The following is a 12,614-nucleotide window of genomic DNA, read 5'->3' as shown; positions in this document are numbered from 1 at the left end:
CGTAGATCCCGCCGCTCTGCAACCGTCTGGGCTGCTGCAGCCCACCCTCTAAGAGACAATAACTTGGCATTTTTTTTATTTTAGATTCAGAGAATTCAGCCCAGGTCTCCAAAGAGATGTTCAACAGAAAGCATACATAGGCACACACACGTTCTCCTTCTGGCAAGGGGCAGTGTTGGGAGCTTGGGAGTCTCTCTGCTCTTGCCCAGTGTCCCAGCGCCCTGGGCTCGGGAAGGGGGGCCCAGAAGGTGTATGCTCTGCACCCTAACGGCAGCAGCAGTGCTCAGTATTTCCGCTGCCGGGGGAAGAGAGTGCTCCCTGAGGACCGGAGCGGGGGGCTGGTGGGGCTGGGGTCCTCTGAGTCCAGGCTGAAGAGGTCCCTGCCAGTACGAAGGATCTGCTCCTCCAGCTTCTTGTGTCGCTTCATGTCGGAGAGAACCTTGTCGAGGCGGGCCTCCCGTTTCTGGCTCCGGGCGGAGCTTCCTGGAGAAAAGGAAGGTAAGAAATGTGGATGGGGGTGAGGCGCTGTGCACCAGACTTGCCTAGATGTTACTAATTACTTGGGGAGCTCATTCAACATACAGATTTCCAGGCCTCTGTCATGGAGGCCCTGAGGTTTGGGGTTGGGCCTCAGATGGGGTAAGCAGTGAACGTCTGAACTATGAGAAGGGGCCAGTAATGTGAAGACCAGGGTAAAGATACCCAGGCAAGGGAAGAGCAAGTGCAAAGGCCCTGGGGCAGGAACAGGGAGGTCTGTTCAAAGAAGAGTATAGAGAGCTGGGAGGTGGTGGGGAAATGGAAAGATGTAGTCAAAGAAACGACTTAGAGGCCATGATGAGCGGTTTGGATCTCTTAGTTTAAACAGAAATAAATGTCTTTGGAAACCTTGGGGGCCCAGGCAGTCAGGGGGAAGTTGTGGTGTTTGGATTCTCTCTTGACATGCTCTTTTCCCCAACGATGGAATCCTTTGGAGGATTTTAAACACAGTAGTGACATGATTTGTATTTTGAAAGGATCATTCTGGTTGCTGAGAATGGAAGCAGGGAGACCAGTTAGGAGCCACCACAAATATCCAGGCAAAAGAGATGATGGCTTGGGGTGCCTGGGTGGCTCAGTCGGTTGGGTTTCCAACTCTTGATTTCGGCTCCAGTCGTGATCTCGGGGTCGTGAGATTGAGCCTTGAGTTGGGCTCTGCGCTGCGCATGGAGCCTGCTTAAGATCCTCTCTCTCCCTCTGCCTCCCCTGTCCCCTGCACCCCCTCCCCGCCCATCCTGTGCCCAGGCCTGCCATCTCTAAAAAAAAAAAAAAAAAAAGAAAGAGCAATGATGGCTTCGATGAGGGTGTGGTGTTGAAGGTGAGAGTAGCAGAGGAGCTTGGAAATGTGGAGATGGAGCTAACAGGACTTGCTGCTAGCTTGAATGTTGGGGTAAAAGAGAAATCAAGAATGGCTCCAGGGTAAATTCCAGGAAGGCACACGGGGTGTGAAATCAGGTCAGATTAGGAGATGTACACAGTAGCATAGGAATGAGGATCTAGATAATAAGGAATGGCCAGGAAGACTTGAACTTCTAGGGAGATAGAGATAAAAGGAATGGGAAACATGATAGAATCATCTGTGAAAGTCTCGTAAAGGAAGACAGGGTGTCTATCCAAGCTGTTAGGATGGCACCGCTGGGTGAATGCTCTCTCCTACAGCTACAAGTTGCGTAGCAACCAAAGCACCAAGCACAGGCCTCTTTTAGGGAGTCACCTTTTAGGTCAGTGGGAGTAGAGGTCCTTCACCTTCACCTCCCCCTTCCTGTCCCCCTTTGTCTGTACCTGGGGTGCGTCTCCGGTCAATCAGGGAGTCCTTTGGTGTCATTGGCTCGTCGTCAAAATCAAATTCTGTAGGCATGTGCGGTCTGGGACAGGTGGACAGAAAGTGAAGGGTGAGGGTGGTCTCCCCAAATACCCCGGCCTGCGGGTCTCCCCTCCCCATTCCATCCCTCCACTTTCCATGCTCCAGGGTCCCAGCTCCCCTCCCAATTTCCTCCTGGCACCAAGGGAGCAAGCCCCAGGAACAAGGTGTAAGGGTGCGCCCTCACTTTTCCTCTTCCTCCTCTTTGGCCTCAGGCTCCTCATCGGATCTCTCCTCTTCACTCTGGGCCTCAGGCGTGGGTGGCCGGCGGGGCAGGATCTCAGCCTGAAGCTCCAGGGTACCGTGGGCAGCCAGAAGTTCATAGAGCCGCTGGATTTCCGAGGGGGGAGGCATCCAGGCCTGCCCATCCGAGGGGAGCTCCATCTCCTCATCGCTGCAGGGCACGCACCAGTCTTCGGATTCTCCCTTGGCATGCTCTTCCCCTTCAGCGCTAGGGGCTTCTCCCTGCACCTCCTCGGCCCCGGACCCCTCATGCTCGGTCTCCTCCCGGCCTCCTTCCCCCTCTTCCTCGGCTTTATTGGCCGAAGCAGAGGAGCCTCCAGTATCCTCCACGGCCAGAGCTTGGAGGCCAGAGGTCACTTCCCCTTCTTCAGAGAGAGGCGCCGCCGTGGTGGCCGAAATGTCTCCATGACCACGAACAAGGGACATAGGCTGCTAGGGGAGGGGCCCTGCGATGATAGGAGATACAGGAGTACTAAGCCGGGCGGGGGGGGGGGGGGGGGGCCCCCCCGCCCCCCCCCCGGGGGGGGGGGCCCCGGGGGGGGGGGGGGGGGGCTCCCGCTCTACTCCCCCAAGGGATTGGGCTCCCCAGGAGTTCAGGGATTGTCTCCAACCAATCAGGCTCCAACAGCGGTCCCAGCGACGAGACCGCCGGTTCCCAGGAGGGGGCGCTGAGTCCCCTCCAAGGACCCCGCCCCACGGATCCCGATACGGTGCTCCGAGATTCCCAGGGACCAGCGGAAACCACTTTCTGGGCCGGAGAGGGGCGGAGCCGCTCTTCTCGCCTTCACACCGCCCCTCTTCACACCTGGATCCGGCGCCCTCTCCCCACACTTCACCGCCTCAGCCGCCGTACGCACCTGGAGCTAAGACCCGCCTCCCGGGCTGCGCAGGGTCACAGTACGCAGGCGCACAGAGATGGCGCGGTAGGCTCCGCTCTAGCCCAAGCTACTTGGAAAAGGAAAGCAAGGGGAGGAGTGCACATGCGCAGGTAGGCTCGGGCACAATTGGCTTCGGCCCACAGTAAAGATGGCCACCGGGACGGCGCATGTGCATACACCCAGTAGGTTCAGCCCGAAAGGGGGCAGTACCGCGGGCCCCGGCGGCGGACAGACGTAAGGACCAACTGAGGCTGGAGGCGAGTCTCATGCAGTCTCCGTTTATTGGTGTTTCAGATTCATGCAGCAACCGGCATACAAAAAGGGAGAATCTGTTTGATGTGTCCTTTTTTTTTTTTTAAGACTTTTAGTGTTTTCCCCCTCCCCACGCCTTTTTTTTTTTTTTTTTTCTTTTTTAAGAAAACAAAACCCGCCAACTCCGAACAGCGTCGTAGATCGGTCCCCGCCTCCCTAGCGGACTGTCGCGTGCAACAAACCTCCCTCGTCCTCTTGGAAAATAATTATAGAGCTCCCCGCCCCTCACTCGCTCCTGCATCTGGGAGCTTTGGTCCTATTTCGGGGTTCTTTCGTTTCAAAGCACGGGAATGACCCCAGCCCCGACGCCTCATTTAAGAAACTCGCTGAGCGGGTTTAAAAGCCCAGGTGGGGCAGGTCAGCTTGGGCTCAGAAAGGTCAACAGCCGCGCCCCTTCCTCCTCCCAGGTGCGTGCTCAGAACAGAGCTAGCAATCGTGCCCGACACCCTGCACAAGTCCCCAGACAAGGCCTGGCTTGCCAGCTCTGCGACCCAGAGGCGCCCTGGGGGCGTCAGGACCTGGGTGGTCCCAGCAGAAAATAGTCGGAACCCGGGCTGGGGAGCCCTCCCCCTGACACCGCTCCCCTCCCCCAGCCTGATCTAAGTGCTGGAGTTTTTGCAGAGAAAACGGTGGCAGGAGGGAGGAGGAGAGGATCCTGAGGGGAGGAAGGGATGCTGAGGGGAGAGGAGGCAGGAAGAGGAAGGGGGCAGAGGGTGTGGAGGGGGAAGGGGAGATGATAAAGGGGAGAAAGAAGAAAGGAATGGGGGAAGATGCCAAGACACTGAAAGTTGAAAGGGGGACAGCAGGGCTGAGGTGCAGGGAATTGGGGAAGTTGGGAGGAGTGCAGGGAGGCTGGGAGAGATGCAGGGAGGCTGAGAGCAGAGAGAGTTTGGGAGACGTTCAGGTCAAGGAGATTTCCAGAAGTGCAGGGAGGTTTCCAGAAGTGCAGGGATAGGGAGGCCAAGAGGCTGGAGGGGATGCAGGCAGAAGTGCAGGGAGGTTGGAAACAGTGCAGGGAGAAGAGAGGCCTACGGTTGGCACAGGAGCCTGGCAGGATGCAGGAGCAGGAAAGAAGCTGTAAACAAGGCCGCTCAGGCTCCCTTGGTCCCTATGGGTGCGGGCCTGGGCCATCGATTGGGCTCCCCCCAGGGGAGGATGGGCCCAAGGCAGCTCCCAACAGGAAGAAAAGTCTTGGAATGCGGGGCAGAGCCCCTCACTTATACACTGTGGGAGAGGAGAGGGAGGGACAGAGAGAGACGGTGGGGGGAGAGACAAGGAGAGACAAAGGAGAAGTAGGGAGGACAGACAGGAGAGAGCAGGGGCAGGGGTTAGTAAAACTGCCCTTGCCAACCCTTCCATTCCTCCCGGCCTGTCCCAGACCCCCACTCACCGCCTAAGTTGATGACGCAGGAGGCGATGATGATGAGGACCCCCCCTACCAGCGCCACGATGCTTAAGAGCTTGGCCACGCGGCCCAGACGCTGGGCCCCATCCACGTCCCCCTGCTGCAGGCTGTTCCGGGACTGGGGTTAGGGTGAGGGGTGGGGCACCGTGGGCCCAGGTCAGGAGAAGGCAGCCCAGCAGGAATCAGGTGAAAGAGTTGTCCAGAGGAGACAAGCAGGCCCCGTTGGAGGGTTGGAGAGGCAGGGGGAAGAGGGCACAGGTCAGCAAGGCTGTGTGAAACATGTCTTGACCTCCCTCCCACCTGAAAGGGTAGGGCAGTGGTGGCTCAGAAGGGAATGTCCCAGGGAGAGGCCAGAAAAGGCCCCATACTTGGGAAGTGAGATCCATGCAGAGAGGAGAGGGAAGGCAAGGCTTCTCCTGGGATTCTGTCCCAGTGCTGGCAGGAAGCTGGGAGCCACAGCAGGCCTGGGCCAGGGTCCCGTGGGGCTCACCATGACAGCATAAGCGAAGGCCACGATGTTGACAGGCCACATGGGGCAGAAGCAGGACAGGATGGCGAGGATGATGTAGTCCCGAGGCTTCTGGGTGCCTTCACCCCCCTCCACCCCAGACCCTGCCAGCTGGGAGCTGGGGTGGCGGCTCAGGCTACCTTGGGGAGATCCTGGATGCCCACTGTGAGCCCTTCCTAGTCGGTCCTCCTCGACTAGCTGCTGCAGCACTCGGGGAGGAGCCCCATTGGCTGGGTGGGTTTTTGTTGAGGGTGGCGAGTGAGGCTGCGGGGCTGGGCCTTCTTCCCCGCCACCAGGCTGCAGGGGAACCACTGCCCCATTCTCTTGCTTTTCCCCCACATTCTCAGTCAGGACCTCAGGGGTGGGGTCCTCCTGGGTAGGGGGCTCTGGGTGAAGAGCTGACTTGGGGGTGGGCTGGGAACCTGGCTGGCAGTCTGGCTGAGGGTCTGACTGGGGGTCCAACTGGGGAGCAGGCTCTGAGGCTGGCTCAAGTGGGGCTGCAGACCCCAGATCGGACCCCTTGTCTTCAGTGACCTCTTTATTCCCTTCTGGTTTGGGTGCTGGCTCTTGGCATGCTTCTTCAGGGCTGGGGTTGGCATTTGGTTCCCCTCCTGGGCTTGAGCTGAGGTCCTTGGCCTGGACTGTTTCTGGGGACCCAGTTGGGGTCTCTGTGGTTTCTGGAGCCAGCCCAGCTTTGGCTTCTGAGTCCACAGGGGCCCCAGTGATGTCTGGGCCTGGCTGCGGGGCCTCTGGCTCATCTGGGACCCCAGCTGGGACCTGGAGAGGGCCAGTTTTGGCTTCAGAATGGCCAGGCCCTTCTCCTTGGGTTTGGGGACCCTCTTCTATCTCCTTCATCTCTGAGCCCTCAGAGCTGCTGGCTGCCATCTTGGGAGGGGAGAGGGGAGAGGGGAGAAGACCTCGATGGGGAGGCTGGAGCAGCAGAGACAGCAGCAATCCTGAAAGAGGAGGAGACAGGTTTGGTGTGAGGAGGAAAGAGGTGGCTCTCGGCACTGCAGCTCCAGAGGGCTCTGCTCCTGTCTTAGGGCCAGCCTTGGGCTGCCTCTGGGGAGAGGAAGAAAAGTTGGGGTTTCCTTTGCCTTGGGGTGGGACATCCTTGGGGAGGAGGAGTGCTCTGCTCAAAGTCTTCTGCTTGGAGAGCCCTGGGAAGATTAACCCTTTTGTAAACAGGACCCTCCCATGGTCTCTTCCTGGGTCCGCCCGACAAGATCCAGACTCTGAGATCCTAGCAGATGCCCCAGCACCCCGAAATCAACAAGCTGTGCAGACGTTCGCACGCTCCGACAGGCAGACAGGCACACTGGGCAGAGGACCGATACTCACATTCCACTCCCTCCGCATCCTCCCTTCCTCCCCGAGCGCCCGGCCGGTGCAGTTTCCTCACTGCGCGACTGGGGCGCAGACGCCCCCGCCCCTCCCTGGGGGACCTGGGCTTCTCCTCTGAGCCCCTGATCAGCCCCTCTCTCAGGGATTCCCTCGCCCCCGGGGGACCGGCGCCTCCTCCTCCCACTGGCGTGGCGCGCCCAGCACCACCAGCCAGTCCGCCCGGCGCCCGCATTCCGGTGCAGCCCTCCCGGCGTCCGCCGTCTGTCCGCGCACTCCTACCCGCAGCCTCGGTCCAGCCCCGTCTCACCTCGACGCCGGCCTCTAGACTGCTCCCGCTGCTGCTGCCACCGCCGCCCCGTTGCAGCAGCCGCAGCCCGGGAGGGAGCGACTCAGCGAGCGAGGGAGGGAGGCGGCGGGTCTCCCCTCCCCTCGGTTCGTCCCCTCCTCTCGCTCCTCTCAGGTCCCCTCCCCTACGCTCCGCTGCCGCCGCGCACCGCCCCCGCCCCCTCGCTCGCCTCCCGCCCCTCCCCGCCAGCCCGAGGGAGCCACGCGTGCCAGGCCCCGCGTTACCCGGGCAACCGGCCGGGTAGCCACTCGCGCCCCCTCCCTGCCCCTTCCCACGCGCGCTTCTTGGGGGTGCCCCCTTCCCAAGCCCCCGGGCCCCTCCCACCAACGGTCACCGGGGGTCCTGGCAGAGGCAGGGGGCTGGGGGAAACGGAGAGGGGTCTGCGAGGAGACAGGACCTGTGAGACAGGCGGGACCCGGTGGTGGCACCCCGACAAGCAGAAAGAGGGGAAGGGAAATGAGGCAAAACTTGGGGAGGCTGCTCAGGAGGAGCAGGGTGGGGTTTGAAGAAAAGGGAGCCTGCAGTACTGGAAGCCCCTCTCCCCGCGAGGAAGCAGCAGCCAAAATGGGCGCTGGAAGGCTCCCGGGTCCCTGGAGCCGGACTCAGAAGGGAATTCCAGGGCAGAGGCTGCAGGGGCAGTCTGGAACAGGAGGGGGCTGGGCCCCGGAGCCCGCAAGCGCTGAATGGACCACACCAAGAGCCAAAGGGGCAGGTGCGGGGAGAGGCGCAGTTTTTCTTGGCACCCTCTCCGCTCCCAGTCCCAGGGCTGACGTCCCCATCCTTTCTGCAGCTCCATCGCCCACTGTCACCCCTCAGGGCCTTAAGGGTGTGCAGGTACTCGGCTGGGGTCTGAGCAGCAGGCAATGGGTGTGAGTGGGGGAGAGCAGCATTAATGTCTGGTAACTGTTGGGGTTTCTAACCCAGGCCTCTTTGGACCTCCAGTGGCTATTCTGGGCCTGCCCAGATTGGGTATTCCCGGGAGACCTGGGAGTCCTGGAACCTGCTCTCCAGTCACTGGAGTCTCGGCCCCACCCTGAATCTGGGCTGCAGCTGCTGGTGCTGCCCCTGGCCAGGGAGGAGCCAGAGCCCAGGAGCCACACAGGCCCGAGCCCGGAGCCCCGCTGGGACTGGCTGGGACTGGCACCAGGCGCAGGAAGAAATGCCTGGGGGGAGGGGGTGTGTGCAGACAGGGGGTTTGGGGAGAGCAATCCATCCACTCCAAAATCAGAGACAGGTTTTTATTTAAAATTTATTGTAATGGGGTCCGCGCAAAAGGAGGGGGTGAAGGGTGGGGAACATGCAGGGGACACAGGAACACGATGACATGGCCAGGGCCACAGCTTCTGTCGTGGGGGAGAGGGATGAAAAGAAAAGGCCAGGGCTGGAGCTGGGGTGGAAGAGGGACGGGGGAGACACCGTGACTGCATTCCCCCCACCCCCAGGAAGCACCTCTAGTCCCTGGATCCCCCCATCTACCCTGGCACCCTAAAATTCCATCTCTTGTCCTGCCTCTGGCCCTACTCGCTCCTTCTTTTGCTCCCCTTGACTTGTTTTCCCCTGACAGATTCTCAAGTAGGACGATGTTTAGGGCCTGACCCCAAACAACCCCACCTCATGAAGGTACTACGGTCGCCTTCCCTGCTTCTGCCCCTTCTCCAATCTCACCTTTTCCCCTCTCTGGGACAGAATCTTTGATTCCCCTCCTTCCTCTCCTCCCTCCCCCTGGAAAAAAAAAAAAAAAAAAAAAGCACCAACTCCCCAGGGAGGGGCAGCAGACAGTAGTGGGGAGGGGGGGTGGAAGGAGGAGAGCAAGGACCATCAAGGAGAAGGCTCACAGATCCCTGGCAGGGCAGGGCGTTACAGAGAGGAGAGGGGGTGAGGGCAGTGCCGCTCCTGTCCTCTGCCGCCCCTGCCCACTGTCCAGGGGGCTTCAACACAACCGAGGGGACAGGTGTGTGTGGGGTCAGGTCTGATAGGGAGAAGAGAGGAGCAGGAGAAACAAATCGTTAAAACCTAGCGAATTCCCCTAAGAAACATCTCTTCCTCCGTTCCTTCTGGAGGCTCCTTGGTCAGTGGGGGAGGAGTGAGGAGTTGGTAGGAAGAGAGAGGGGAAGAGGAGACGGTACCAAGGGACTTTCCTCCACGTTCCACTCTCCCCGCCACCAACCTGGAGCTCACCAGGGCTGGGAGGGAAGTGGCTGAGAGCTCACGGGCACCCCCTCGGCCCCCGAGAGGGAGCCCACAGCTGTGGGGGGGGGCTGTCACCACCGCTGCCGCTGCCGCCGCCGCCGCCGCAGCTGCCACCGCCATAGGACAGACCTCACCGGTACCTGCGTGGGCGGAAGCACCGGGAGATCACAGCGCAATCCCATCCGCAAGAGCCTCGCCCCTTGCCCCAGACTCGTGCCCAGACTCCCGCCCCTGGGACACAGCCGTTGCTCACTTCCTGTTTGGTCCCCGGAGACCTCCACCTGCATCCTTTCCCAGTTCTCCTGAAGGGCCCTCCCTGTGCCCAGAAGGCTCCCTAACTTCAGTGGTGGATGGGCATCCCTGGCCTTCCTGAGATCCCCTACTGGGCCCTTTGAGCCCCCTCGTCCCACACACCCCATCCCACCCCCCCCAGCCATGCCCCACGCCTTGCCTGGTGGGTGCGGGGGTCCCCCTCAGCAGGTGGGCTGTGGCTGGGGGGCGTCTCCCGGGACAGGGGGGGCGGCCCCCCCCAGATGGGTCTGCATGTGGCCGGCCAGCTGGGCAGGGGTCTTGCAGTGCACGCTGCACAGCTTGCACAGGATGCGGTCAGCCCGCGGGGCCTGGAGCCCGTGGTCCTTCACCGCGTGGATGCGCAGGTATGCTGCTGTGGTGAAGCCTATTGGGGGGGGTGGATTGGGATGGGGGGGATGGGGGGGTCAGCCAGGCGGAGACCCCAGAGACGGGGTTGTTCTCCTAGGCTGGGGACGCCCTCCTCAGATGGCCCTGTCCTCCTCCCACCACATCCTTGGTAACCTGGGGCCAACTACTCTGTTGGGGCTGGTGGGGCACAGCCCCTCCCTCAGCTTGGGGCCTGGGTGAGTGGTGTCAGCTTCTCAGCCTTGGTACCCACAGAACCTATTTTCTGTGGCTAGGGGGAACCTCTCCCGGGGTGACAGGACACTGATTTCTAGCCACTTGAAGAGTTGACCCTCAGCAGAGACGGCTGTGTCCCCTCCCTCCAGGGCCCCGGACGGTCTCAGCCCAATCACTCAGAGAATTCGTGAAGCTCTCTCTGCTACTGGGGCAGGGCACGGGCTTGTTAATCCCTTGCCAGCGAACTCCGCTTTGCCCCAGGAGCCGAAGAGCACAACGTGTGGCCGCACAGCCGAAACCCTGTCTTCCAACCCTTGGGAACTGGCTCTCTTGACCACTCCTTCCCCAAAGCAGCCCCTTCCCCAGAGCAACCCACCCCCAGAGGCTGACTCTCTTTCTGGTAGCTTATCTCCTCCGGTCAAGACCTCTTAGAACTTAATGAGGTTCAGTCAACCCGACGCTGCTCCATTTGCTTCCTAAAGGGCTCTAGATGCCGTGAGCTCTTAGCTACAGCACCTTTAAGCCTCATCTGTGGAAGGGCCTCTGGCTCCGAGCCCACCCTTCGTCCCTGGCCCTCCCAGCATCCCTCAGCATGTACCTTTGTTGCAGAGCTCACAGACGTGGTGAGGGCCCTGGCTGTGCACCTTCATGTGGTCGGAAATATAAGCCGAGCTCAGCATCTTGCCACACACGTGACATGGCACCTTCTCCTCGTGTCGGACTGTGTGCGCCCGCAGTCGGTCCTTCGTAGCAAAAGCTGCCTCACATTTCTGGGGAGGGGGGAGGGGCGTGGGGGGTGTCAGGAGAGTTAAAGCTTCGGGGAGTGGGGACAGAGGGGCAAGAGGTTAAAGGAATCAGAGCCTTGGGGATCTCTGATCTGTAGGAAATGGAAGTGAGATGACAAGGTCTTGAAGAAGGGATGAGACAATGGAGTGAAAAAGCAAAAAAAAGAGAGAGAAAAAGGGGGTCTGAGAGGCTGAACTCAGACAGCTACAATGAGGATCAAAATCATGAAAACCGGGACAGGAGGAGGCGGGCTTCCTACCTCACATTTGAAGGGCCGTTCTGTTGAGTGCACTTGTCTGACGTGACTGTTGAGGTGATCCGGCCTGGGAATACGTTGGGGTTGGGGTTAGGGCCCTGGGGTGTGGACGTGCTCCCCAATCGGCTTAATTCTTATTAGCACGCCCGGCCTTTCCTAAGCTGCCTGCACTTTCGCCCAAGCCCCAGGCTCGCGAGTCCCGGTGCGGCAGGAAATCCGTCCCCCTGCCGCCCGGCGGGCCGGTCCTCCTCCCACGCGAAGCCGCCTCCCAGGCGGAGGACCCACCTCCTTGGCTAAGTACCACCCCCTGCTCCCTGGTAACCAGGAGAGGCTTTCCTCCCTCCTCCCGGGGAGTGGCTCCCGGTCCCCATCCTCAGAAGCCGCCTCCCTCCCCGCCAGCCAAGGCCAGGCCACCTCCGTTGCCGTCCCTCCCTCCCCCCCGCCCCCCCGCCCAGTGGGCGGCCGAGGCCCCGTGCACACCGGGAGAAGCTCTTGCCACAGTGGGAGCAGTTGTAGGGCTTGTGCACAGCGCCGTCATGTGAGCGCACGTGGTAGCTCATGCGGTCCTTGCGCTTGAAGCGCTGCTGGCACACCGGGCACTGGTAGGGCTTCTCGTCCGAGTGCGACAGCTTGTGTCGGTTCAGGTGGTAGACGTCGCGGAAGGCCTTGCCGCACATCTCACAGGCGTGGTTCTTCCGGATGCGCTTTCCCGAGGCGGTCGTGGTCACCACGCCACCCGCGGCCACGGCGGCCGCTCCGCCGCCCGCACCCGCCTCTCCCCCTCCCCCGCCGGCTCCGCTCAGCTGGGGCACGCTCAGGAGGCTCAGGGGCACCATGGTGGGCATCTTCATAGCACCCGAGGGGACCCGGCCGGCCTTGGCTCCCGTGTGGATGGCCTCGTGCCTCCGGAGGTTGTAGCCGTTCTTGAACTCCTTGGCGCACAGGGCGCAGATGTAGGGCCCCTTGCTCTTTGTCTTCTTCTCCAAGGCAGAGGCGACCGGGGCCACGGCGACCGTCGAGGTTGGGGCTACGACGGCGGTGGCCGCGGCTGCGGCGATGGTGGCGGCAGAGACAGGGGGCGCGGCCTCGGCCGCGGGCGCCGACACCGGCGGGGGCGGCGGCGGGGGCGCCGGCGGCTGCTTCAGAGCCGCTGTGTCCACTGTGGAGGCGGCGGCCGGGGCCGGGGGCGCAGCAGCGACGGCGGCGGCGGCAGCGGCAGCTGCGGCGGCGGCCGCGGCGGCGGCAGACTCCTGCGCGGCGGCGAGAACCGGGAGCAAGTCCACCTGGAGGGGCTCGGCCGCCGGGGGCTGGGGCGTGGGTGGGGGCGCCGGCGCGGCCTGCGAAGACAAGGCGCCGTGTGGGCCGCGGCCGCGGGTCGGCGCCCTCCCGGCCCGCCACGGCCGGCCCCTACTCACCTGGAATGGACTCTGGGCGCAGCCCTGGGAGGCAAAGAAGCGGGACTGGAGCTCAGCCCCGACCTGCAGGGGGTTCTGGGCGTGACCCTGAGGTGGCGGGAAGGAGTTCATGAGGCCGCCCACCCCCCGGGAGTCCAGGCCCAGCACGGGGAAGGGGGGGG

At 61.9% G+C, this 12,614-nt stretch overlaps 3 protein-coding genes across 3 annotated transcripts in view; all 3 read right to left on the bottom strand.

Annotated features, from left to right (window-relative positions):
- Nucleotides 1–59: 59 nt before the first annotated feature.
- On the bottom strand, nucleotides 60–3,179 carry PAGR1 (PAXIP1 associated glutamate rich protein 1). Its single transcript, XM_032430835.1, has 4 exons — nucleotides 2,998–3,179; nucleotides 2,085–2,586; nucleotides 1,819–1,901; nucleotides 60–483 (listed from the first exon to the last, which is right to left on the bottom strand). Exons 2-4 carry the CDS (start codon nucleotides 2,564–2,566, stop codon nucleotides 284–286), a joined length of 765 nt encoding a protein of 254 aa, XP_032286726.1. The 5' UTR covers nucleotides 2,567–2,586; nucleotides 2,998–3,179; the 3' UTR covers nucleotides 60–283.
- A 101-nt stretch (nucleotides 3,180–3,280) lies between these two features.
- PRRT2 (proline rich transmembrane protein 2) lies at nucleotides 3,281–7,053 on the bottom strand. The gene is made up of 4 exons (XM_032430834.1): nucleotides 6,895–7,053; nucleotides 5,226–6,199; nucleotides 4,721–4,853; nucleotides 3,281–4,554 (listed from the first exon to the last, which is right to left on the bottom strand). Exons 2-4 carry the CDS (start codon nucleotides 6,126–6,128, stop codon nucleotides 4,544–4,546), a joined length of 1,047 nt encoding a protein of 348 aa, XP_032286725.1. The 5' UTR covers nucleotides 6,129–6,199; nucleotides 6,895–7,053; the 3' UTR covers nucleotides 3,281–4,543.
- A 1,956-nt stretch (nucleotides 7,054–9,009) lies between these two features.
- MAZ (MYC associated zinc finger protein) overlaps nucleotides 9,010–12,614 on the bottom strand; it is a 4,290-nt gene continuing 685 nt past the window's right edge. Inside the window, 6 exon segments of the mRNA XM_032431079.1 lie at nucleotides 9,010–9,188; nucleotides 9,190–9,263; nucleotides 10,595–10,766; nucleotides 11,042–11,105; nucleotides 11,519–12,375; nucleotides 12,454–12,540. Of these exon segments, the coding sequence (XP_032286970.1) occupies nucleotides 9,108–9,188; nucleotides 9,190–9,263; nucleotides 10,595–10,766; nucleotides 11,042–11,105; nucleotides 11,519–12,375; nucleotides 12,454–12,540 (1,335 nt within the window). The 3' untranslated portion in view covers nucleotides 9,010–9,107.

Source organism: Phoca vitulina, unplaced genomic scaffold, assembly GCF_004348235.1.
Source record: "Phoca vitulina isolate PV1807 unplaced genomic scaffold, GSC_HSeal_1.0 scaffold45, whole genome shotgun sequence".
Taxonomy (NCBI): domain Eukaryota; kingdom Metazoa; phylum Chordata; class Mammalia; order Carnivora; family Phocidae; genus Phoca; species Phoca vitulina.
This window is presented reverse-complemented; position numbering and strand designations above follow the sequence as displayed.